At 48.3% G+C, this 26,577-nt stretch overlaps 2 protein-coding genes across 2 annotated transcripts; one reads left to right on the forward strand and one right to left on the reverse strand.

Annotated features, from left to right (window-relative positions):
• The first annotated feature begins 297 nt into the window (after nucleotides 1-297).
• On the forward strand, nucleotides 298-9,638 carry LOC115321482 (P2X purinoceptor 7-like). The gene is made up of 4 exons (XM_029981707.2): nucleotides 298-767; nucleotides 1,575-1,796; nucleotides 2,155-2,320; nucleotides 9,318-9,638. Exons 1-3 carry the CDS (start codon nucleotides 526-528, stop codon nucleotides 2,318-2,320), a joined length of 630 nt encoding a protein of 209 aa, XP_029837567.2. The 5' UTR covers nucleotides 298-525; the 3' UTR covers nucleotides 9,318-9,638.
• Nucleotides 7,288-16,734, reverse strand: LOC115319219. The gene is made up of 11 exons (XM_029979099.2): nucleotides 16,108-16,734; nucleotides 14,073-14,244; nucleotides 13,846-13,929; nucleotides 13,426-13,771; nucleotides 12,924-13,335; nucleotides 11,078-11,242; nucleotides 10,698-10,884; nucleotides 9,290-9,532; nucleotides 7,776-7,947; nucleotides 7,576-7,721; nucleotides 7,288-7,519 (listed from the first exon to the last, which is right to left on the reverse strand). Exons 1-11 carry the CDS (start codon nucleotides 16,438-16,440, stop codon nucleotides 7,347-7,349), a joined length of 2,433 nt encoding a protein of 810 aa, XP_029834959.2. The 5' UTR covers nucleotides 16,441-16,734; the 3' UTR covers nucleotides 7,288-7,346.
• Nucleotides 16,735-26,577: the final 9,843 nt, after the last annotated feature.

Genomic DNA, 26,577 nt, shown 5'->3' on the forward strand with positions numbered 1-26,577 from the left:
GGCACCGCGATATTTACTTTTTGACACTTTCGATGCGTTTGTTGATGTATTTAAGTATTTTTTTATACATTAACGATAAGCGATTGACATATCCCCTACTCAACAGTCCGGAAAATCCATACCACTATTGCTACAGAGCGTAGCCAGGTATTCTTTTTTGTATGTGTTTGTGTCTGGTTGAGGTGTCTGGGATGTTTATGACTTGGGGTGCGGAGAGGGGGTGGGTGGCTTAAAGGGATACTGAACTGAGAAATCGGGTCGACGTTTTTGGTCTTAATCGCAAGTATGGCACGTCATTTAATTTTTACTGGCGCTGGTAAAGCGAAAATACCACGTAAATTTTAATAAACCGGAAAATAAGCATTTTAAGGTGCCCCTGGTGAGCGTCTCCGGAACCTCGCTTCGTGACGTCAAAGACCTCAGAGACCTCGCGCAGCTGCCTCAGGAGACGCGAAAAATCACAACTTTGTTGGTTTGCTGTCACCTGTGACCTGCCGCGTTTACCTCGAGCTCGGTGGCGTGGTTATGGCGACACGTGCGTGCGCCAAGAGCGGCAGCAGCAGCAGCAGTAGCTGCAGCGGGAGCGACGCAGTACCGTCGGATGAGGAGCGCGAGCACCCGCCAGCGAAGAGGCGTAAGGTGCTGCCTTACGCCTGCGACCCGTCCGCGACGTCGGACAGTAATGAAACTTCAACGGAGCCAGCAGCGGAGTCCTCGCCAGACGCTCTGCCGCGAAGTGACAGGCGGCGGCTACTCAACACACGCTGGTAAGAACACGCGCACATGGCGCAGCGTATGTCTTGCATAGGCCCGGGAGAGCGATTGTTTTGGGGTTGCGCGAAGTTGACTTGCAGCCTCGAAGAACCGATTGTTTTGGGGTTGCGCGAAGTTGACTTGTAGCCTCGAAGAACCGATGATAAATGGGGTTTTATATATTATGTTATCAGGTGTACTAGTGACTGACATGCTCTTGGTATCGCCGAGCGGCGGCGAGTAAGCTCCAACCTGAACTTATCGGCTCCATCGTTTGGGCTACAGAAAGATGCGCCTCCTTTTGCTAGAAATTGTCAGTGCTAAGGCAGGGGCTACCCGTGCACCTGTCCCGCGAAGGCGCGTTAGAAATTGAAGATGCATCAGCTGCGTGCGGGCTTGAACCTGCACGTAGTGCCGATACACCGTCGAAGTACTCACGTGCGCGCTGTACGTTTTTTTTTTTTGTTTTTGTTTTTTTATTATGCACGTGTTTGCGCAATGCTGGGCCCCAGGTTGGGCACTCAGGCCTTTGTGGCATGGGCAGCACTGCTTTTTTGTGGCCCTCTATGCCTGGGTCAAAGATTCCGGAATATGAATAAAGTATTACTATATTATTATACGCAAAAATGTAGCTGCTGTATAGTGACTGCATCGTGGTTGTGGATACTCCCAAAAGGCATTTTGAGGCTTGAGCAGTGTTTGGGTGACACAATTGGATTGAGAAAAGAAAGAGGCAAAGTGTGTAGCCACACCAGTGCCCACACAGCATTACAGAAATGTTGACATATGCACTAATTCATGTTTCTACCTTTGGGAAACAGGTGCTGCTGCGAATCCCGGTGTGGCACCATGTCTACACCAGTGGAAAGTGTGTGCTGCAAGGAGCAGTGCAAGGTCAAAGAGAAGGCTGGGAGCCTTCCCTGCATCACGGCACACAGGCTCTTCGAGCTGTACTGCCTGGACAGGGATATCCTGGACCTAGAGTACAGGAAGCTGAGAGTCTGCCGGCCTCTCAGCACAAGAAACATAAAGGAGATAAATGCGTACGTACAGTGAAACTAAATTGCTATACTTTTTTACTATCATGTGCACCGCTTTGTAAATAAAGGGAGGATGCAAAGCGAGATTTGCATTAGATGAACCAGAAAAGGCAGTGCCTCAATGTTGGCAATTGAAGTTTCCGACACAGGCAGGTTTTTATTGGTGGCCTGAAAAACATACCCAAAATTTAGAAGCAAACCATTCATTACATGCTTGCTCGCTCGAATATGCATGTTTTAATGAAACTACAGCTTGTGGCGTCTTGCTGCTGGCCATCGAACTAAAAACAATGAATGCCTTCTAGTTCCAAGTGGATACCTGGCAGTGTAACTAAATAACTTTATTATGTTATCATTGCAGTAAGTACAGGTACACGGCATACTGCCAATTTGTTTGGTGGATACACGGAAGGCTCGGAAAGGAGAACCGGGTCACCTTGCCCAGCTGCGTGGTGACCAGGGTCCGCAAAGAGTTCCCCGCCCCGAACCCTGCAGACTACACGGGCTTCAAGCAGTCAAAGTGCTGAGTAAGTTTGCATGCTATCTACCTTCAAACCTCCTAAATATGTATCTTTTCCTACCAAGCACTTGGGAGCAACAGCTTGCACGAGCAGTACATAATTAATGTTAGAATGAAGAGATCAATATTTGACATATAAGAAACTCACTGTTTATTGCAAGCTAACCAATTTTTTACTTTACAAACAATGTGTAACAACGATCACAGACTGGAGACGAGGAAATGGGCCAGAGACGTTTTGAAAAGGAGCTCATGGCAAGGAGCTAGTGTCCTGGGAGCGCATGGCCCAGGGCTTGTGCTCGGAACACATGAGATTGACACGTCAGATCGAACTGCTTTGTTGCTTGTGCATAGTGTAAATAAATGTTTGCATCAATGTAACCAACAATGACCACCAGAAGTTCATGCATTTTGTGCGGAAACCCGCTACGGAACGATTCGACGAAGGGAATCTGGTAGACCGAAGCAATACCTATCGAACGACAGAAGCAACGTTCCATCGAGACAAGACTGAAAGATCATGGACATCCTCAAGAAGAAACGGAAGACTCTGCAAACACAAGTAACTAAACTCCTCAGCGAGGCAAAAGAATTATTTCAGCTGACTCCAGCAGTCATCGATGACCTAGAGATTTTGATTGAGTGCATAAGCCTCTCTCGGGATCAACTCGGCCACGTAGATGCCGCGATCGAGCCTTTGATTACCGAAAGAGACGTGAAAATGGAGTTCACGCAAATCATAGATTATACTGACAAGATTGTCACATGCCTCACGAAGCTCAGAAAGAAGGCGAAGGGCGTGGAGAACAGCCAACGAGCAAGTGGTCCCTCGAACGATTGGAGAGCAACAGCCGTAGAAAGTCAAGCTTCCAAAATTAGAATTTATCAAGTTCAACGGCAACCGGAAGAATTGGCAAGCATTCTGGGAGTGAAACCACAATCCACGAGAATCCGGAACTGACTCCATCGAAAAAGTTCAATTACCTGAGATCAGCGCTTACCGGAGATGGATCAGCTGCCATCCGAAACTACAGCCAACCGCTCAATGCTATACGGACGCGCTCGACCTTCAACAGCAGCGGTTCGGCAAGCAAGAGACTCTGGTACACAACCACATGGAAAGTCTGATGGACATCCAGAAGGTACCACTACAGGGCAATGCCCGAACCCTGCGTCGTTTGTACGACAGTCTTCAGGCGCACATCTGGGGACTTGGAGCACTGGGTGTGGGCGAGGAATCCTACTGCGCCATGCTCTACTCGCTCCTACTGCGAGCACTACCGAAGGACATGTCCCTGGATTACAACCGGAAGATGTCGTTGGAGGACACCAAGAACGCCACCGCAGTGACGGGCACCAGTCCCGAGTCTCCAACAGAGAATGTTCATCTAAGAGCTCTACAGACTCTACTCAAATTTATTCGAGTTGAAGTCGAGAGCTGGGAAAGGACGTCAGAGGAACAAGAGGACGACTTTGGCGGTAAGCCTGCAATTCGTTTCCCTAAACAAGAACTGCCGAAGAAACTTTCAAACTACACAAACCTTCGAAACTCTACCGCAGCGGCCTTGTATGGCAAGACTGAAGGCTTAGAGTGTTAGTTCTGCAAATCCGAAGAACACGCCACACCTGACTGCAACGCCAATATTGAGCTCACTGAGAAAAAAAAACAAAGATTACAGGCTGGCAACAGATGCTTTCGTTGCACAAAAGCAAACCACACGGCGAGAATGTGCCGAAGCACGCCGTGTTGCCCCAGGTGTCAAGGATGGCATGCGCCTACTATGTGTGACCCGGATTACGTACTGGAACGACTTTTCGCGGTGAATAAAACAGAAAGCGAAGATAAAACACCGGTCAGTCTTCAGATCAATGAAAAGAACTGCAAGCCAGCAGTGTTCTTGGAGACGGTGACCGCATGGGCCGAGAACAAAAACAAAAGAAGACTATCCCGAATTCTTTTTGACAGCAGCAGTCAACGTTCCTTCATTACGGAGGAGCTGTCCCAGAGACTTGGTTGCAAACAACTCGGGATGGAGATCCTCACGTTCGGCGTGTTCAGAGGCGAAAGCACCGAACGTATGTTTCGCAGGGTGCAGCTTACTTTGCGGGACCAACGGTACTACAAAAAATATGAAATCGACATGCTAGAAACACCTACCATCTGCGAACAAAATCTCCCAAGCCCAGATTAATCCATCGTCGCGACATTAAAGGAGCTCGGTTGCTTAGTAGGAGATGCCATGACCGGACTGGAACATCGGGGCATCGATATCCTGCTTGGCCCGGATCACTACTGGGAGTACATCATTGGAAAGATTCACCGACAGAGGAAGCTTGACTGCAGTGCAGCCCGTATTCGGATGGGCGGTTCAGGGACGAAAAGGGTCAAGCTCCCCGGTTATTAGTTGCTCCAGGGTGGTCATGCGGAGAACGGCGGTCCAAGAGCCCGAACCCATGCCAAGTCTCAAGCAATTCTGGGAACTTCAGAGGATGGGTGTCATCGACGCATCGGTGGACGATCCTTCGGACAACGATGTCATGCGAGACTCCGAAACTATGATCGCCAAGACCAATGGGAGGTGCGAAGTCGGCCTTCCATAGAGGGCAGACATCAGGTTGGCAAATGACAAGGTTGCTGGAATGCCACAGAAGAACTGCAATGTGTGACATGGCACCACCTGCCGGGAAAGGAGAACCCCGCCGACCTCATGTCACGAGGTCTGACCACCTTGGATTGGTCTCCACTCCACTCTGTTGTTCGGGGACCAGTTGGTTGCCGCTGCCAGCTAAAGAATGGCCCAAGGAGAAGCGCGAGGAGCCACCTCGATATAAGCTCGAGGAGAGGGGACCGAGAGCTGACATATTGGACATTTCAACACCATCTGCAACGTTGCTTGATGTCACCACATTCAGCTCAGCTTCAAAACTCAACAGAACAAGAGTGTGGATGTTTCGATTCCTTCACAACGTTAGGTCAACGGGAAAACAATCGGGGCCTCTGACTGCAGAGGAAATCCAAGGAGCGCGGACATATTGGCTAAAAGCTAATATCGGCGTTTGCCGCCAAGCTTCGACGTGCGACCAGCAGAACCGAGACCCCATCCACTTCTCCTCTTCGAGACTTCAGTAGTTTCATCAACCAAGAGGTAGTGCTTCGCATAAGAGGGCGACTCCGATCGAACAACATGACATACGATGAACGAAACCCTATCGTACTACTGAAAGAGCATCGATATTCCACGGTACTTGTGATCGACGCTCACAGGATGGTGTTACACGCAGGAGTAAGACACACTCCAGTCCAGCTCCGCGAGAGGTATTGGATCCTTCGGGGTACGAGAGCTGGTGAAGAAGATGCTGCGCTGTGTGTAACGTGCCAGCGATTTAGTGCTATTCCGGCGAGTGCTCCAGTGCTCCAGCGGGACCTCTGCTGCGTACGAGAACGACGCAGGCTGAACCTTTCGAGGTAGTTGGTGTAGATTTTGCAGGACTGCTGTACATACAGGCAAAGGACGTCGTACATCACGCTGTTCACTTGTCCAGTGGCGCGGGTGGTCCACTTGGAGCTCGTACCAGACGTTTCAACGAGAAGTTTTCTTGTAGCTGCCCGTAAGTTTGTGTCATGGAGGGGACTTTGCCGCATCATCTACTCAAACAATGCGCTAACCTTCAAGCGAGCCTCCAGAGACCTGGCAGAACTTAGGAAGATCCTACGACACTCAGAAGTGGTGAATCACTTCGCCAATGCAACCATCGAGGGGAGTTTTATTGTTGAGCGTGCTCCTTGGTGGGGAGGATTCTACGAGCGACTGGTTTGATACGTGAAGGTGGGACTAAGAAAAGTGATCGGGAGAAAAACTATGAACGCAGCAGAAGAGTTGTCCACAGTCCTATGCGAAATTGAGGCGATGCTAAATTCTTGTCCCCCAACATTCGTTTACAATGAGCTTGACGAAGGCCAGCCGCTCACACAGACTAGCTTTTTCAGGGGAGGACGACTGACAGCACTTCCAGTGGCTGAAAGAGAAGACTTTGCGTCGTCTCCAGAGATGCTCCGAGAAATATGGAAACAAAGGAAAGCATTCTTTAACAGACTCTGGGTAACGGGAGGTCAGACTACCCGAGAGAACTTCGATCTGCCCTTGAAACAAAAGGCCAGCAATCGCCACGTCTGGAGGTGGGCGGGCTCGTCCTTCTGAAGGAACAGCTCCCACGTTTACTCCGGAAGATAGGAAGAGTTGAAAAGGTTTTCTGTAGGCGAGACGGCAGGATTTGTGCATGTATAGTGCGTCCGGACAGGGGCAGTCTTCTGAAAAGACCAACTTCTCTATCCGCTAGAGATAACAAATTTAAAATGGGGTAACACCCATTCGGTGGGGAGTCTGTACCAACAATCGGAGACCTAAGACGAGAAAATGGGCCACAGACGTTTTGAAAAGGAGCTCGTGGCAAGGGGCTGGCGGCCGGGGGCTCGTGCTCGGAACAGATGCGATTGACACGTCAGATCAAACTGCTTTGCTGCTTGTGCATAGTGTAAATAAATGTTTCAAGTTCCTGCACAATGTACTGTCAGGGAAAAATGATATGCAAACAGAGGAGCGCGTGGCTTGCGGTACAGGTTGCGCTGCCTGGAAGTGAGCCTAGGGGCGAAGGTGCGTGGCCTACTCCGATATGTTTATGCTCTCCGCTTGGCGCTCCCTAAGCTTCATCAGTGCGTCTCTTAGTGCACTGAAAGCTACCACCTCTATCTTTGCTCGCTCCGAGAGAGTGCGCGCTTTAGCTGCTACAAGCAGCAAGCTTCCTTGTGCCGCATGCGCCGAGTGAGCAAAGATAGTGGTGATAGCTTTCAGTGCACTAAGAGGCGCACTGCTGAAGCTTGGGGAGTGCCGAGCGAAGGGCGTAAACTCATCGGGTAGGCCATGCACCCTCGCCCCTAGGCTCGCTTCCAGGCGGCGCAGCTTGTACCGCAAGCCACGCGCTCTTCTGTTCGCATTTGATTTTTCCCCGACAGTACATGTTCCTTCAGCTTCAGCTTAGCAGTTGAACCGGGAACGGTGGTTAGAGATGAGCAGGTCCTTGTTGGGGCGTTCATATCCACTGGACAGAGTTGGGGGAGCCTCGACACAGTTGGCCTTTCGTGCAGCTCGGTACGACGGGTAGTGGCAATTGAGGGCGAGGGTTTCCTTCATGAGCTCTAGTACATAGGCTGAAATTAAGACTAGATGTTAGAAGCTGGTAGTTGTACTCGTTTTGACATCTTACCGTATGTGCAGGGCCCTTTCATGGGAGATGCAATTGGCCTCTTTGTTTGTTTAGGCCGCTTGACCAGGAACCTTTTTTTGCCTTCCTTAGTAGTCGCCTGTGGCCTGTCGCTGTTTTCGTTGAAATGCAGCGCTGCCACAAAGACTCTGAAAAGTTAAGACTTTAGCGGGCACATGCAAACAATTGGTTAGCTTGCATACCTTGCCTGCATGCTCTCGTAACCGAAGTGTGTCGACTTTGGTGCGAACTGGTTCACCGTGCTGTGAAAGCACTCAGTTGCGTAGGTTTGCGCTGAGGTTGAGAGCTGCGGGATGTCCTTCAGCAGTGGCTTTGACAGCACGATGCTCTTTAGCTTGTCGTGTGCCTGAAGTCCTGGATAAAGTAGGACACTTGTATTACAGACTGTGTGGTTTCAAATCTGCAATTACAACAATAACACTAAGGCTCATAAGAAAAAGTAGTAGTTTTGTGTAATTAAATTAAAAATATATGATATCCAGAGGTTAATAAAAGGGTTAGAGCTGATGAGAACAGATTAAATTGGGTAAGTTTAATAGGCTGCTACCAGTCCTGCTTACTGCCCGTGTTTATGACGCCTAGATTTTTTTATCGAATAGACCAAGCGATGCCGATTTTAATTTTGCAAAGGCATGATGCACCAAATCGTCATGCTTGGTTGACTCGTGTGCCCGAACATGTAAGTACAGGTCCCAGCGGTCCGTATAAACACCGCGCGGTAACGATGCACGCGGAAGAAAGCTGAAGCTACCACCTATCGGCTCACTCCCCTCTACCAGCAGTCATAGGTTCTTCCCTGGCTGCCACACGGACTAACCAGTATAGAGAGCCAGTAAACTTGCCACATTCATAATCAGACACCTTGAAACTAAGAACCAGTACAACAACTTGGTTGAAATTGTTAAAGAATTCAACCTGAGGCCAATTCAAAAGTTTTATGTGTGAGCAAATTGCGGTTCCACTAGAAAAGGCACACCAGGGCCCGTTTGCTTGAAGCGCTAACTATGGCTACAAGTTGACTGCAGTACCTAGGCGAGGGATTTTGAAATCACGCGACTGGCTCGGTAGAGATGCGGGGAAACATGGCAGTGCCCCGGTGAGTTAGCGCTGCTCGCTTTGGAACTAATATGTCGTTGTAGCTGCAGTATCGGGTGCGTTAATCAGCAACGAATGGTGCAGGAGCCTTCACTTTGCCTTACCTCACTTAAATCGCAAAGCATGAGCAATGACCTTGCCACATTTTTTAGTCTTTCCATTCTGGCCATTTCTAAGCCTAAATGAATGCGATAATTGTCAGCATGGCAACGTCTTTGGAAAACGGATTGCCTTGACTGAATCGGCCGGGTATTCATACCACACAAAAGCAGACAGCGTCGCAGCAGACCTTTTTCTAAATACCCAAGCATTGAGGAGAACGCTGAAAGTGTAATTCTATGGTCCACGAGCGCTGGTCTTCCTCTTATAAACAATTCAAAGTAAATAATCATAAGGCTTTGACAAGCATGCGTGCAAGGCAAAATTTGTTTTAGACTTGTGGGCAGACCAGCATGTCTGCCCACATCTCATTGCGCAATGTGTGGCACTGCTATCGGCCGGACCTGTTTGTTTGCAAACATGAGTTGGTGCATACTTCACAGCATCACTTGGTATGAAACACTAACATATCAACACTGTTAATATGCTGTGGTCTACTTGCCCTCAGGAAGCCACTTTTTCTTCCCCAGGTCTCCGTGCTGGCACCTTGGATACAGGGGGTCGGCATGTTCGTGCAAGTCAGCCACGTGTCCCACCAGGGAAGTCCACTTAGGAAGGATCTCCTCTGGCGCTCCATCGCTGGATTCCGCACACCAATAGAGGTGCTTGACAGTTGCCTGCACCCAGTCTTGGAGTCCCACAAGGGATTTGAGTTTCCCAGCTGAGACCATGCGTTTCTTGATGCCTGAAAAATGAAGCATTGTATTCATTCTGCTAAGCACCAAGCTTACATTGCCAGAAACAACAGCTTGACAAAATAAAGAGTTCATAATTATGAACACCAAAAACAAGAAAAACCCAATCCTGCCCCATTTTCTCAAGTATAAAAAAAACATGGCGATACCTCACTCTAGGACACTTTACTTTTTAGACGCTTTCGTCGAGTGTAAAGTTTGTGCCTGCTGTCTTCGATGCTGCGCAAATAGTTACGGGACGGAAGAAACATCAAAACCCAAGCAGTTTGGGCTCCAAGTCGGCATGCGCATGGCCTGGTGAGCGAGATCGTTCCCAACCGCTCTGGGGACGCCACCTCGCCCAACCTTGCCAACCGCGACCGGACCCTGAGGCCGAAAGGCTCTGGCAGAGCCAGGAACGGCACCGAGGTTGGAGCTCCTCTTTCTGCCTAGCATGCAGTGCTCAGAGCTATCGGCGTCTGTCCTTACACTGAAGGCTCTAGGGACTCCTTCGGACACGAAGGTCCTATTTCGCGAGGCCTGGACAAGGGCCGCATTACCGAGCAGATTTGCTATATGTCGCTCACATAGTTTGACAATAAAAGCTTGCGGTTCTTCTCTGGAGAAAATATTGCGGGCGACCACACGGACTGCTCTCCGCCGCCGCCGAGGGTGGCTGCCGCCATGTTCTCAGCTGTTCGCTTGCTCCCAGAGCGGGTGCCTTCCCATAATCCTCCCCGATCCAAATTGCGATGCAACCTCCATTTACATGTTTTGAATAAATGTGCATTCGCCATCTCAATCCACCTCTGTCTAGCGACTTGAATGCGATGCGCTCTCCTACTGTATTGTTTGTTTACATCACCGCATTGAATGCGACAACTGGATTCGATGCGACTAAGCCGCATTCATGTAAACACGGCTTATGTTTCAGCTTATATTGTACTGCAGCGAAAACTAGAAGCGCAAGCTCATGGCCTTGGCAGCTGCTCCTGCTGCACGAGAGCTTGTGCCGCCGAGCAGTTGCCATACAGCAAGGAGCTCCCGCTTGTAGCCTTTCCTGCAGTACAACATACGCAGAAACAAAGTATAGTGACAGGCAAGGGTAGGAGTGTTCTGCAATTCAATTTTTTTTTGTTTTTGCATAACCTGGAACCCCGATTACTTATGGCTCACCTTTTGCAACATGCCAGCAGTCGAACATGTGCCGAATCTGGGGGTACCACTTGGCAAGGAATGACTTGATCATGGAGTGGCGATCAGTGATGATTCCTCCCACAGTCAATCCATTGGCTTCACAAATCAGTAGAGTCCTTTTCAGGCCCTCGAGCTCCATTGCCCAGCTGCCCTTCGTTTCGTTGGACTGAAGTGACAAATAAAACATTGCATTATCACACCGAACATGAAGTATCCAGAACGAAGTCAACTAGAGCTGTTGAATGAGACAACCCATGTCTGAAACAAGTTGTTTTCGCCATTCATTTTCAATTAATTACAGAAAGGTTTCATTCCAGAAGAACAGAAGCATCAGAACATTTATAGCAGGGGAAATTTACCTGCACTGTTTCCACATGGAGAACCTTCTTCGTTGACACGTCGACGACGGTGTACGTTCCATATTTTGCTGAGTGCCCGGGGGAGTCTGACCGCCCATCACCAGCGAGGACCAGTTCTCGTCCACTTGCTTGCTCGAAGAGCTCGTTTTGTTTCCTGTTCCACACCTGGAAGTTTATTTGCAAAGACTTTTGTAAACAAACATAAATCCTGAACATGCTTTTCATTTCACCTATAAGTATACTGCAAGCTTCTTTTCTTTATGTGAACGTCCATGGAAGTTCAGCATTTAAGTTTGAATCCCAGTAAATGCGATCAAAGCATTGACAAATTGTAATTCGTCTTTCTTTCTTTTCAAAATGAGGGGATGAAATGCTCCGAGTCGTGAGTATAAATATTGAAGGCACATATGCACTACTAGGTAGATTGGCAAAACACTTTTTTACTTTCTATTATCTATGCAAGGGCTAGTTGATGAATAGCTTTTGACATTTTCCGTATTGAAACTCAAGAAGCATAGTTTTGCACTTATTTAGGTCGCATACACCCCTGCCTGTTCAGGTCTTGTTCCCCTCGTAGCAATCAACAAGGACAGTTTGGCTGCCGAGGAGCCGCCTTCTCAAGAGCGGGCTCGTTTTTTTAACCTTGAAGAAATGCCACCCCGTATAAAAAATAGAGTACTCGCCGATTAATCTTTACGATCGGCCTGGGAAACATTTATTTTTGATTCTTTTACTTATTCCCCAAATCAAAATCTGCCCTTTACACTGTACACTTATCCAGTAGGTGCAATCAGTCACGAAGCAGGAGAATAAGAACTAATTAAAAACGTTGCCTCCACGTTTAGAAACACATAGGGCGACAATTCACCCACATGGAATGCGGCGAGTCTTCGAGCTTGAAGTATGTGCCATGAACTTTGTATATACTTGCTTTGCCCACACAGTTGGTACCTTTCCACCCCAGGAGTGTGGTAAAAATAGGTGCAGAGGAACAGAGGACATCTCAGCTCTCCCTATTTACAATATTTTCCAGCACATAAGTTGTTTCTTTCCTCAAATTCCTGTCACTGCATCTTACACAGAGGTGCGACTTACACCGCTTTTTTTGCAAGTATAAGCCATAGCTGTGCAAGGCCGTATCAAAGTTACAACAAAGGAGAATCGGCAGAGCCTGTAGTTTGTATGGCATCGCACAGACCTAGATCCATTAGATGTAGCCTCAGGTGCTGCAGTGTATTGAATCGTACAGACCTAGATCCATTAGATGTGGCCTTCGGGTCGGCGGATCAGCTTTTCCTTACAATTGGAACCTTGGCAATATGCCGGCTTCCAGCAGAGCTTACAGCCGGCCATATCAGAACAAATTTCCCACAGTATTTCGCAAGAACATTGAAGCTGGCTCTTACTTGTGCTTATATTACAATATACATATGACAGCTTATCAATGCAGTTTTGCCTTGCGGCCCGTATAAAGATGTGCCACCTATAGACGTTTGCAAGTACGGCCTCGGGGCGCCGCCACCTTGCCCAGTTGGAGTGCACTTGGGCGCATTAAATTCGATTACGATGCCTCACTAAGGTGTCGTAATCAGACTATGGCCGCGCCCAAGCACAACCCAACTCGGCAAGATGGAGGCACCCTGAAGACGCACTTGCAAACATGTATATATCAAGCTTTTTGTAAAAACAGCCGTTTATAGGAGTGTGTGACTTGTAGACAGAAACATATGGTGCTTCCTACGCATGTACTACACCATTCAGGATCCCATAGGAGTGCTGAGCCTGAAATATTGGCACCTAAAATGAACCTCTCACAGGAAAGGAAAAGCTTGAAAACGTGCCATACCTGTCTGATCGCTGGTAGAAGGAAGGCACCCTGAATCTTAAAGTATGTCTCGTACGATAAACAGGGCACGCCCATCTGGTGGAGGAGCCTTAGCACTTTTTTGACGATGCTCCCAGAGAAGAGCGTTGCTGCAGCTAGGAGCACATCGCCCAGGGCCCTCCTATTCACTGATGGTTGGCTGGTCCAGGTGTGTTGGTGGCCATTGTTGCACATTCTGTGCACCCGGAGACATGTCCCTCTGATCTTCTTCTCTGTGATGCGGCACAGTGCAGTGCACTCGGGACAATTACCTAGTAGCTCGTCCAAACAAGACTCGAAAACAATAAACTTTCGTTCCGAGACGTAGTCGATGCTTTTGCTGCTCTCATGCTGACTGAGTGCGCTGTCAGATGCAGTGTTCTGCTGTGCATCCCTGGAATAAAAAAAGAAAAGAAAAAAGCAACCTCTTACACACCCTCTCATACTCGTCACTAAAGATGACATATATCCGACTGATACCAACCTCAGAAAGCCGGTGTCGGACATCATCATGAGGAAGCTAGCGTCAGAGGGGAGGTATAGGCTGTCTGCTTCCACGTGTGGCTCTGGCAGCTCCGTGGGACACTCTTCAACAGACTCTTCCTGGCCTGCACTGGGCAGCTCATTGTTTATTGTTGGCAGCTGTGGTGGGTCCGGTGGTGGAGCTGGTTGTCTGTGCACTGGCGGCTGCGGCGACAGAGTCAGCCCTTCAGGCAACATCCAATCCAATGGAGCCTGGGGGACATGATTTGGTGAAGAGCATCGTGGTGTCACGAGGACAGGATTCGTTTGGGACTTTCGTGATGAAGTCTTCAAGGTGACTTGTATGCCTGTGCCATCATAACGTGTTACAACGATCTGAACAATGCTGCCTTCTGTGAAATTTCTTCTTGCAGATACATACCTCGATTTCTGTAGATGCCCGAGGTCTGCGTAGCAGCGTTCCGAAGGTCAGGTTGAACCTGTTTGGCATTACTGATGGAGGGGGCTGTTCACAGCAGAGGAAATAAAGTGTCTTTCAAAACAAAATCATCCTTGGCTCATGTAATCAGCAATAGGCTAGATTACCCTAATTTGGCAGAATTCAGTACTAAAATATGTCAGCCGAGTAGTTTCAATTGGCGCACATACCTGAGCTCGAACAAGGTTCTTCGATGCCAGCATTTGCATCATGCATTGGTTCATGTCCAGAGTCAGGACCTTGCTCAGTGTCGTCACCAGAAGGGGTTGACGATGTGCTGACTTCTTCAGCGATGAGTGTGGCCTTTGCTTGTGCCGGTGCCTCCAGCAATTCAGCAATTATCTATAAATGATAGGCATAAAAACTTACAACATGCAAACAAACACACTGTCAATATGCTGCTAACACCCAGGTTCTGCTCAAATGAGGGTGACTGGCCCAAGCCCTTATCTTCGTTAGGCTCATGTCACTCTGTGTACCCTCCTCATCTTGACTTTGCTTGAACTGGTAAGCAAATCACACCGTCAAGTGCACAGTCATGAACACTAAGATGAAACGGTCGAATGACGACCGAGGTTAATTAGTGGCCTTGCCTCGAGTCGAGAAATTGAACAACACTTGTAATAACCTCTTGATTGGGGTGCAATTGTCATAAATGGCCAGCTGGTGTTCTTAGTGAACTTTATAAATAAACACCACATTCCGCGAGATTAAGACAGAGTAACTCAGCAAAAGATTTCGCAGTGTTTATTTTTGTTCTAAATTGGCACGCGTTTAGCAGCATCTATTTTTGGCACTAGAATTGATTTTTGCTGCAATTTAATTCCATACACCACCAGGTTTTTAGGCATTCTCGGCACTTGTCGACGTGAAGCATTACTGCGAGCATGTATTCAATGTATGGGAAGAACATAGACGAAACAAGATCTTATAAACCGGCACACTGTTTACAAAAAAGCCTGCATTTGCCCACACCAGGTGTGGGGACTGTGCGAACGCAGAAACCGAATTCACGTGAAGTGAAGCCTCTGCGCCTGCGCAGTGCCGTCAAGAGTGCCACCGCAGCTGCGTGACGTCAGGGCCGCGTGTTGGTCTATAACTAAGATATCGTCATAGTAATCAGAAATATAAACAAGGGGTGGAAATATGTACCATAACAAGGTTCTCATTAAAAAAAACTGCAGCGCTCTTTTTCATTTATTTTCCGCAGTTGAGAGAAACTGCCTTCCAGGTTAACACTGAACAGATGAAGCGACAGCAGCTTGACCACCTCATCAGGGAGAGCAGACCAGAGAGGAAAATGAGTTTTCCAAAACAGAATGATGTATACAGGCACACTTTTCTAAATGGCGTGGCACTCATACTGTGAGTACCCTATTCCGAAATTCAACAGCATCTCCTTATGCGCCACAATGAAGAATAGCACATGCTCAAGATGCCGCGGAGTTTGCACATCCTGCTCAAGCTCGGAATATACCCGCTGCAAACCAAAAGGAAGTACGTAGATCATCAATTAACCACATTCTCCCAGGAATGGTTCAGCTCGGTCCTATGTGCCATTTTCAGGTAGCCCAAATCAAAATTCGATATTTATTGGTTAATGCCAAATTTCTCAAATTAAAATTAGCTGGCATTTATCAGTAGTAATAAAGATAAATACCAGCCTTCACAACTGAGCCAAAGGTGCCGGCGCAAGCTCGTAGCTTCAAAGCAAGTTTCTAGCAAATGAGCCCGAAAACCGAGTGCCATCGCCGCAGCTACTATACTCCGTTTCACCTTATGTTGTACCGCAACGAAGGCAAGAATCGCGAGCTCACAGCGTAGGCAGCTGCCTACGCTGTGAGCTCGCAGGAAAGGCTACAAGCTCGAGCTTGTAGCCTTTCCTGCGGTACATCATAAGGTGAAACAGAGTATAGCTGCAGTCTCGCCATGTACACGATACCGACAGTGGAGCACCTGCGATTGGCGGCAACCTTTCGTCCGGCTAAGGGCACGATAGCGAACACGGATATAGTACACACTTACCCTGCGCGACGCTGCTAGCGAAAACGCGATCTCGGCGTTTCTCCGCGCTCGTCTTCAAAGGCGAGTTAGCAGGCTTGCGCTAACAGCGTCGCGCAATGTACTACGCTAATCTCACGACCACTCGCATTCGTGCTTTCCTCTCAGAAACAAGCAGAAAAATATTTTAGTAACTGCGCTCACCTCTTTCCGTCGCCGTTTTTCCACGGCGCCGCTGTGCCGCTCTCGCTTGCGTTTTCGCGTGAAGAGCGATGGCACCACGTCAGGCTTCAAATAGGCCTGTTTTACAGGCAAGCCCAGACTTTGCAGTAACTTCGGGCTCGTCTTGTAGTCCTCGTCTTCGAAGTGCTCCGTGCAAAGACAATCGCCTTTGGCGGGCTTCCATGTTGGCTGGGAAGGACGGGCCGCGCGAATCCACAGCTTCCGCAACGTGGGCTCACTCGGAAACTTGTGCGCAGGCCTGCCGCTGTAACATACGCTGTTCGAGCAGTCTTGTGCAGCGCAGTACCGCGGCATAATTATTGAAGAAACGGGATCAGAATGAGGAACACTCGGCGCGGTTCTCCATTAGGACTGCAGCGGGACAACCGAGTCTGCCAAGGAGCGAGAGGTCTGTGACGTCAGTTCCGCTAGGGCTCCTCCGCGGTGGCGTCAATCGCACCGGCGGCTTCCGGCCGACGGATTGCTCGAACGCGGCTCTTCAATCAAAGAAATATAATAATCCGATCACCATCCCTTGGTATGGTCTTGATTTTTAGGTATAGTAACGTCCCGGGCAGCTCGTCCGGGGCTTATTTTGAAAAGTTCAGATATCGGTTCAGTATCCCTTTAAGCCTTTTAAGTTCCCGCCCTTTGGCTACGCCACTGGCTAGTCCATGCTTTCAGACGTAACGTTGGGCCGATCGCCGATAGCGCGCAGGTTATTTCTGTAACCTGTAATATGCATTGACTTTAATAAAACCATTAATTGATTGATTGATTGTGCAGTTAAAAGATCGAGGTTGCGCCACCATCGAACCTGCTAACATTTACTCAACTGGACGGATAAATGAAATGCGTTCTGCTTATGGTATAGTTTACCTTGGCTCCCTCTATTTCACTTATAGAGCGCAGCTCTTAGGGGCCTGTTTCCAGCCTGAGCGGCGTCGGCGTCGGCGTAACCGGGGGGGTCGCGTGACCCTCCCTTCGAGGTCACGTGACCCCCCTCCGAGGTCACGTGACCCCCCCCCCCCCCGAGATCACGTGACCCCCCCCGAAGTCAAGTGATCCCCCGAGGTCACGTGACCCCCCAAGGTCACGTGACCCCCCCCCCCCGAATTCACGTGACCCCCCCGGGGTCACGTGACTACCCGCAGGTAGTCAGCGGGTCACGTGACACCCCTAGGTCACGTGACCCCCAGAAGTCACGTGACCCCCTGAAGTCACGTGACCCCCTTGAGGTCACGTGACCCACCCAGAAGTCACGTGACCCCCTGAAGTCACGTGACCCCCTTGAGGTCACGTGACCCCCCTGAGGTCATGTGACCCCTTCAGGTCACGTGACCGCCAAAGGTCACGTGAGCCCCTGAGGTCACGTGACCCTCTGAAGTCACGTGACCCCCTTGAGGTCACGTGACCTCAAGGAGTCACCTATCCCTCAGTACGCTTCCATCCTCCTCCTCAAGAGCTGCGCTCTAACCGGCGTTACAGGGAATTGTAAACGGATTTCATTTTTTGTTCTCCCAATAAAGTATATAATTAAGCTGTTCCTTCTCCCAGTAACTAAGTCACCGAGGCATCTTCCAGGCAGTACAAATAATAAATAAATCTGCAGTCGTGTAGAGGATGGGCTGATATTACTTACTTGTTGTTTTAATGGTGGTCGTCAAAGATGCTAGGAATAAGAAAACAACAATATGACATATCAATTCACAGGTTTATGTAATAACATTAAGAAAAATTAAAAAAAATGAAACAAAATACTTGTTATACGTAATGCTTGTATTCATCACCTAAGTATTTATTAACACTATATTTAAGATGGAAACCCAGCATTTCAATGTCAGACACTCAGAAATCGACCACGATTGTGAACGAAAAATGCCATGGTTTCGCGGAAGCGATCGTTGTAAGAAGGCCCTGAGAGAAATTTTGACGAGGACAGTGGCAGAAGGGCGAAACATTCAGAAGCGTTCCGACAGTGATTATACCCTGTTCACCCTTATGCTAACACTGCAGCCAAAGTTTCAAGTGCCCGCTAGCCCCCGCTCCTGCCTTTTAGACACGTATTTTTGGCGCGAGCGCTCGTCCTGCAGAAGAAGGCGTCAAAGCAGCTACCTCATGTTCTTGCGTTTGTGGCATAGGCTACAGTCTAAGGTTAAGGGTGAACGGAGTATTTGCCTCGTGGTGAAAAGCTGAACCACGCTTTGTTTTACACTAACTTGTAGCAAAACGAGTGCTACGCACGCGAGGCTGAAGTCATTGGAGGCGACCATGCAGCGCTTGCGCGCTGGAATTAACAGCGAAGAGCTCGTGATCTGCACCCTTGCCCGTGCTCTGCGTCGTTAGTGTGGATGCTTTGTGTCCTCCCGCATTGTGGACAGTGGAAATGACCGCGTGCCTCATAGAGAACGATGGATAGATAAAAGCACGCTTCGACACAATTTAACCTGGGTCTCGAGGCCAATAGACAATAGACCTCTTGCCGAATTACCAAAGCATCAAAACGAGTGCCGTGAACGTAAGTAGACGTTCTGCGCGTCCTGACGTCTTCGGCTCTAACTGTTCGAAAGTAAAAATCCAAAACAAAAGGCTCTTCGCACGCGCGTTCCGCGAACGCTTTACTTTGGTTATTTACTTAAAATATTTTTATAAGGAAGGCGAGCACGTGTAGCGCGAGTACCTACGTTCCAAACATTCTCTTCGATGATTGGGTAATTTAGCAAAATGTCTATACACGAACTCAACTCTCTTACGTCAAGGCGCGGTGGTGGCGTGTCGGGCGCACTTCCGGTCTGGGGCAGTAAGCACAAGTCCCCATGTGAGACGCGTATTTCTGCGTTGTTTTGAAAGAAACTAGACAAAGACCTGCCTTCTCGTCAAAACGCCGTGACTGGGGCTGTACCAAAGGAGTTGGAAAGGTTTAAACGTCACTTTTCACGTGCTCGGTTCGTCCGAGAACGTGGATATATGCCGTGAAAAGGAAAAACCAGACGCCGTTGGATCACGATTGCTTGGGAGAGAAGCACTTTGGGTTGAATTCACGGATACTTCTGTTTTCAGATTTATTTGTTTTGTTCCAACATGAACGCCGAAAAACCGTCAAGTTGTGCGGACCACCTGCGGACTACGTTCAGTGCGTCTTCAAGTTCAAATGGCCGCCTGACTATTCGAACTGTCGTCTGCTCTTTCAAACGGTTCTGCTTGTCGTCTGCTCTTTTAGATGACACCAACCCGTAGATCAAATATTGGCCCGGTGCTTGCGATAGGAAGTAAGTGCAGACCTCAAAAGACTTAAGTTTTAAGGTTGCTAGACAGGCTCGATGTAAACAGTATATACAAGGAGATATTGATCATTGTTACCAGTGACCATCACCGACTTGTTATGCCTAATTCACTTGGTCCGATTCTGCTGGCGATTTTCAATATCGATGTTTACCATCTCAGCTACGGTTCACGCTTTTGTAGCTCGAGCGACGTCGCGACTAAAAATTGCGACCGAAATCTCATCATGCAAATTAGACTTTAGCGTACATACCGCGGCGTCGACGCCGAATAAATCGCCGCATATCATATTATTCACGCGAAGGCTTGCGGTATGAGGAGCCTCTGTAATTTCGCTCAGGCCACTCAGTTAGTCAGACAGGGCCAGGATGACGTAGAAAGAATCAACAATTCCAACGTAAAGATGGGACAGGGGGACTCACACCGACGCCGGCAAAATCACATTTCAATGGTTTGTTTATGGGCGACGGCGAGCTTCTTGCCCACTGTCCATCGCGCATGCGCGGCGCCGGTGGAGTTAGTTAGAGGCACGGTGTAGGAGTGTATCTTGCACCGTGGTTAGAGGCGCTCCGGTTTGTTTGCAAACATTAGTTGGTGTATAGACGTTAAAAAAAAGAGCGTGTGGCCGGTTCCATCTAGGGTGTTCGTGCGTACGGCGCGTGCTTTTCTCGCTTTCCGATGTGAGGAACACACACACCCTGGGCTGTGAAGATCGCGGGCGGGACAGTTACTTTGGCCGTGTTCCAAAATTTACTCTAAATTACTCCAGGGTAAGGGTTTTGTGCCTTAGCGTCCCAAAAGCCACCCGCGTCCAGCGCTTTTCTATCTGTATTGTCACGTGACACGACCCGACGGAGTTACTCGGATCCATTTTAGTAAGATTTGGAACACAGCCTTTGTAAACATTGGAAAAGTCTATATTGCAAGAATGATTACCCGACTGGTGCCCCTTGCGTGCAAGCAGCTGTAGCTTGCGCGTGAACATAGCTTTGGAAAGCTTGCAATTGCACGGGCGTGTCGACACGAGCAGTCTGGAAACTTCCACAGAGCCGCTCTGAAAAAGTGGCACCGATCCGTACTCGAGAGATGAGCTAATGGCGATCGCAACGCCGCCATTTCTCCCGCAGCGGCCACTCGAGGAACTACACGTGAAGCAGATACGGTGGAAGGGGTCTCAGGGGTGCCACCAGCGTCTCTCAAGCAGACGCGCAGCGTTTTACTACCAAAGTTAGGATGCGCCTTGGTCGGGTCGCGCTACCTGAGCTCACCGCTGATGCAAGTTTGTAAAAAAACAATAATAATTGTGCCGCAAAACCTTGCGAACTAAAGATTTAAAAAAAAAAAAAACGTCACGCGCCCTTCATTTTGTACTAAACTCCAATAAAAGTTACTACAAAAACTTTTTTCCGTTGGTTTCTGCGTGAAAACGTGCTTCCTAAAAGCTGAAGGTGAAAGACAAATTAGAAAGTGTAGCACTGTTGTCGTATTTAGCTTAGGGTGCTACATGTCTGTCTCAGGGTGAAGACATCCAATGTTGCCCTGTATGTGCCAGCGCGCGACGCTCTCGCGCACTCCGTGCGTGACTTGGGCGGTAAAATGGCGTCTATGCATTAGCCTAAGCTACGCGTTCAGGCTGAGTGACACCGGATTGCGCGCATTTCGAAATGCATAAAAAAACGAGTGGGTCGAGAAATGGCTGAGACGTCACCACTCAAGCAAAATCGCGCGTGTGTATGAACTTATGAAGGCACTCTAATTTAGCTCGCTCTCGTTGGACGCCAGCGGCCAAGGTTTCAACGGTGAGTTTCCCAACTGAGTGTTCTAGTAACGTCGATACAGACCTTTCCAAAAAAAGGGCTTCCGTCCAGTTCCATTTTCAGTGTTCGTGGATATGGCGCGTGATTCGCCCGCTTTCCGAAGCGACGCACATGCGCGTGCTGGACTGAGGGAATCGCAGGCCGGGCTGTCACAGCTGCTGGCGCGAGCATGGTACTTGATCTCGTCGAACATTTGCACGCGTTCTCGCGCTAATGAAGCCATAGATGAAGCCACGCGTTCACACCAGTAGCTTTGACCGCGTTCTATGTTAATTATATGAGACGGCGAGCGCAGCTTGCACGTGGCTTGCACAGTGCTCTAGCCCCGCACTGCTGCGAGGTCACGTGCATTTATTTTGACTCTCATTCACACGCGCTTGCGCAACTGCCTTTGACGATGGGGGAGTTCTGCGGAAGTAAAACTAGGCTAAACAACGTCAAAAAAAGAAAAGCTGACGCTGAGGATTGGCCCTACGGCTGCAATACTCCGTTTCAGCTGAAGTCCAGACGAAGCCGATGCTACGAAAGCGAGCATGTGCACCTGAACAGTGCTTGCTAAGCACGAGCGCGGATGCTTGGTAGGGACGCTTAAAGCCCGGATCTCGCGTTTGTGGCATCGTCTGCGCCTGGACTTCAGCTGGAACGAAGGTTAGAAAGAGAGGTGTCACTGTGTCAGCATAGGCGCGCGAGATAAGCAGCAGCCTGTCAGGGTGCGGCGGGGGGGCTGCTGTTGACACTGAGCTGCGTCGTTGTCCGCTCGCGTCCGCTGCGATTCGGGCGCTTTCTTGCTCCAAGAATAAGTGTCGCGTGCGATATGCGATTCCTTGAAATGCCTTTGAAAGTTTAACTATGTTGATTCTGGACATGTGGCTAACGTAACAAATAAATAAACCTGCCGATGCTTTTGCCGTCGTCGTCGTTGTCCGGAACGGCGAAGAAGGAGGCTTTCTTCCTTTCTTTCTCCCAGAAATGTATCTGGTGGTGCATCCGGCATCAAAGGAGTGAGCTCTTTTGGCATCGCGGTAGCCTGGACGCATGGGGCAATCTCTACGGAAACAGCACCCCAAACGAGTGTTTCTAGCGAAGCGAACGAGCCTTTCACGGCGCGGCGTCAGCTATAGGCACCTCAGAGTCGATCAGCGCGCCACCTATCGTCGTCATTATATACTTAGGGCGCCGCCGCACACGGAGCAAACTCCGCGATGCTGACACATTTTCTTTCTAGCCAGCGTAATAGGCACTAATGTCTTACATTTCGAGGCTTTAAATTACCTTCGGCATAAATATAAAAAAAAAAAAAAAGATTTGTGCACGCCATGCCAACGGATCAGGCGTCTCAAGAAAGCTAGCCGTTTTTTAAGGTATCTATTGGTAACTTGCTTCTTCCCGTAAAACCAAATGCAAATAATGGCGAAATCGCTGTCGTTTCTCTCTGGAAGGTATTATATACAACGTTATATTTTGTTGGTCGAAACCTTAAAGGAAGGGAGCATGCGCTAGGGTTCCTTTAGGCCTGGGTGCTAGCGGCTGGCCATGGCGGCAACTAGGAAAAACGACTTATTTACTGAATGAAAATTACTAAAATGTAGGGCTCGGCAATTAATAGACTAACATTCCGTTTAATCGACTAATGCAATAATCGCGATTAACGTTTTTACGGTTAAATGGTTGCTTTCTGAGCGAAATTTAATGGAAAAACTTTCAACTTTTTTACTCTGGTGAAGAAGGAAGAGCAGCGGAGCTGTAGCATCTCTTCTCGGCGGTGCTTTTCCAGGTGAACGATCTGCTTTCCTTTCACAAGGGAATCTGAAGCGCTCGACGAAGTGGAACTTGATGCGATAGCGCCCTCGCGGCGGTTGCGGAACCATACGCGCTGCTGCGCACAACGCTGTCATAGATGATGACACCAAACTCCGACAGCTACCACCATCTAGGGGGGACGGCGTCAACCAGCCGGGTTTTCTGGTTGCCGCCGTCGCTCATAGATGGCGGTAGCTGTGCAGAGTTCGGTATCATCATTTTTTTGCTGGTGGACACGATCCTGGGGAAACTAGCCCTCAACAGCTCTGCTAAAAATGAGAAAAGCCTGCTACATTTTATATTGATTATTTTTTTATTTTATAAGGGCAGCACTGTTTTAATCGACGGTAGAGTTATTTTTTGTTATTTTATTTTATTGTTATTTAAAGTGATCCTTTGTTTTGAACAATAATGCACGAGGAATGTGTTTTAATATAGCTTGTTCATAAATGTCTTTATTATTTATTTTTCTTTTTTTTAATGGGAGATAGAGCGTCACGTTTTCAACAAGGTTGTACATTTCACGATGGACGACATAGCACGAGAAATAATAAACAGAATAGACAGCTTGACACTTTAAATATATATATGTATATACACCTCAAAGTACAAATGTCCGTTTAGTTCACTAGACAATAGCGATCAATCGGGGGGTTAAGCACTCTAACTGATGCCCAGACATAGATGTCTTAATTACAACTATAATTTTTCTAAGTGCATATTTAAGTTTTAGTTGTAATTCGTAGCGGGTGCTACAAGATAAGATATACAATCCTTGTCCGCGGCTTCAAACGGGAGCTAATTGGACAATAAGGATTATTCACATCCGGCCATATCAGTGCGCGCGGTTGCTGAGCGCGTGCTAAAAACGAGTTTCCGCAGTTACTTCGCCAAGTGCGTTCCGCACCATCAAGGTTGCCGATCTTAGCAGGCTATTAATATAAACTCGTTCTGAGCACACGCGCTCTAACAAAATCGTCCTTAAATAGGGCGTCCAGTAAATACCCTCTAGAGTGAGGTTTAGTCGAGTAAACGTAAGCCTTTTGCGTTACAGTTGCGTCTTCACCACTGCGCTTCCGCGGGAGCCCAAACTTTTAACTTGGATTGGCGCACGGCGAAGACGCGCATATGCAACGCGGAGCACAAAAGGATAAAGGAAACGTATCGGGCTTGCGTTTGCTACTTACGGTGCGCCACGTTAAAACTCAGACTTGCGGTCGTCTCAAAATACTCTGTTCAAGATACTGCAGTTCAAATATCTTTGGTCGTAAGTTTGTACCTTATGAAATACAGTTCATCGAATGTATTTGATATACTATTTTACATTTTTCACTAGATTGTACAAATTAACTAAGAATAATTTTTCAGTGCTTCTCTGGATTTTTTTCTACCGGAATAGAAATGAGCACACCCTGAGGAAAAGTTGAGCGATTGCAGACTTGAAGCGGAAGAAACTTAACAAAGAACAGGAAACAAGCCAGGCCAAAAGATGCAGACTCAAACCTTCAACAAAAGAGGAAATAAAATTAAAAAAAAAATTAAAGAAATGTTACAAAAAATGGCAGGGTCTATTTATTATTATTTTTTTTTTTTATATCTCATTCCGCCACGGCAAGAACCTGATGGTAAATTCCACGGTCATTGTTGAGCGCGCCGGGATCGACTTTCCTGAAGCGCGCCTATTCACAGGGGGCTCGGGATCGAGTTGACGTGTTTCAGACGTCGTTTCGGATCACCTAGCTCCCACTCGAGATCTCGATCCGGATCCGAAAAAAAAGCGCTCCGCCCTTTTTGGCGGCTTCGACCGGAAGCCAGCCTGGCCAGACCTCGATGCGGACACGTGACTCCCTTTCTCGCCGGACATCTCGCTGATCGCGCTTCGGAAGAATTCGTAATGGCCGCTTGCGAATTAAGTGCCGCCCGCGTCACTGCTGCTGCCGCTTGATGACAGTTCGTCGTAAAGTTGCTCGAGCCGCTCCCGCAACAACGAATCGACTAGCAGCGACGACGAGGATTGCAAGAGGACGAAAATCGAGAGGCACTTACCGCTCATTCACACTGGAAGCGGATCCGCGTTTGCAAAGCGGTTGCGAACGCGGTTGTATAAAGATCCAGTGCAATTGCACGCGCACTTGATGTCATCGAGTGCGCGTGCAATTGTACTGGATCTTTATACAACCGCGTTCGCAACCGCTTTGCGAACGCGGATCCGCTTCCAGTGTGAATGAGCGGTTAGACACCCTTCACGAGCATTCCGATGAAGGGGCAAGTGGGCTTCGCTGATGCGCATCCGTTATCTACACGCAACTTTCACATCATGATTAACTTCGCACGTGCGTTCAACAGGTGTTCTTAGACCCGCGATTGCAAAAACATGTGCTTCGGGATCCGGAACTGCGGAAAGGGGATTCCCGAAAAGGTGAATGAAGGGAAGGCATTCGCTGATCCCGAAGGAGTAGTCATATCAAACTGGGGATCTAGAGGCGGCGCGAATTCATTCGGATCGCGTGCTCCACCTCGGATCTGGTCTCCTGATGCCGGCTTGTGGTGGCAATGTCAACCTCCTGTGCAACCTTCTGCAAGAATTTCTGCAGAAATGCAATTCTTGCAGAGAAAATATAATTTCTAATTTCCAGTAAATTGAACTCATTTCTCCGAAAATTCCAAGTCGAAGGCACAGATTGCTACAGACACCGTAACCTTTTTTCGCCATAGGTCTTATAGTTTTGTTGGTTTACCTTTTATAACGAACCAATCAACTCTGCTAGTGCAAGGACATCGAAATATTTTTGGAACCCTTCGAAACAGATGAAGCACCTTGTTTGGTGTATCGCTTGCTAACCTCGAGGTGTTTGTCCTATACCTTCTTGCAGGTGCAGGGAATGCAGAGTTTGCGCCCCTTTGTCTTTACTAGGAGTGGAGTAACAAATGGAGTATAGTGAACAGAAGTGCCACAGATCGAAGCAGTTGACGAGCCGCATCAACCCCTCCCTAGCTGTTGTATTGTATAGTGCTGGGTGAATACTTAGTATGTGAACCAGTGACGCCATGCATGCTATGAAAAACCAAACCCATGCTGTCTAAACATGTATTATCTATATATCTCTTCATTGCGCAATGTGTGTCTTTTTTAGGAAAATGAATTTGTGAATAAGAAGATATCCAAAAGACATCAATGTTTCCGTCTTCGCACAGGAGACATGCACACTTGCAAAGGAGCATTGAAAGCTGTACGAGGTACCGCAAAGGCCCGAGTACAGTCCAAGGCTAGTTCAGGGTCATGCCCGTCAAGTAAGAAATGATATGCAGCTGGTGAAAGAGGTAACGGATCCATAAGAGGGAAGCGCAGCAAAGAGAAGGTGGAGGCAACAGCCGGACAACTTAGCTTGTTGCATCGGATAGCAGGTTTCGAATGTAACAGGATTTAAAGCAGATGCACATGCTTATATTTTTCCAGGAGGAAAACTAGAAGGTGGGAACCAAGAAGAAACCGAAGAAAGTGCTGGCACCATAAGAAAAAGTAATGGAGTTAATGGGGACATACTTAATAAAC

Source organism: Ixodes scapularis, unplaced genomic scaffold (genome assembly GCF_016920785.2).
Source record: "Ixodes scapularis isolate PalLabHiFi unplaced genomic scaffold, ASM1692078v2 ptg000972l_1__unscaffolded, whole genome shotgun sequence".
NCBI classification, from domain to species: Eukaryota; Metazoa; Arthropoda; class Arachnida; order Ixodida; family Ixodidae; genus Ixodes; species Ixodes scapularis.

Excerpts from the sequence above, each read along its gene's own strand:
- LOC115319219 (XM_029979099.2), bottom strand. The coding sequence starts at position 16,440 with ATGCCGCGGTACTGCGCTGCACAAGACTGCTCGAACAGCGTATGTTAC. Across the intron at positions 13,930-14,072 it reads AGAACCTTGTTCGAGCTCAG|CCCCCTCCATCAGTAATGCC; the intron begins GTATGTGCGCCA and ends TGCTGTGAACAG. Across the intron at positions 9,533-10,697 it reads CTGCTGGCATGTTGCAAAAG|GCATCAAGAAACGCATGGTC; the intron begins GTGAGCCATAAG and ends TTCATTTTTCAG.
- LOC115321482 (XM_029981707.2), top strand. The coding sequence starts at position 526 with ATGGCGACACGTGCGTGCGCCAAGAGCGGCAGCAGCAGCAGCAGTAGC. Across the intron at positions 768-1,574 it reads CGGCTACTCAACACACGCTG|GTGCTGCTGCGAATCCCGGT; the intron begins GTAAGAACACGC and ends TTTGGGAAACAG. Across the intron at positions 1,797-2,154 it reads AACATAAAGGAGATAAATGC|TAAGTACAGGTACACGGCAT; the intron begins GTACGTACAGTG and ends TTATCATTGCAG.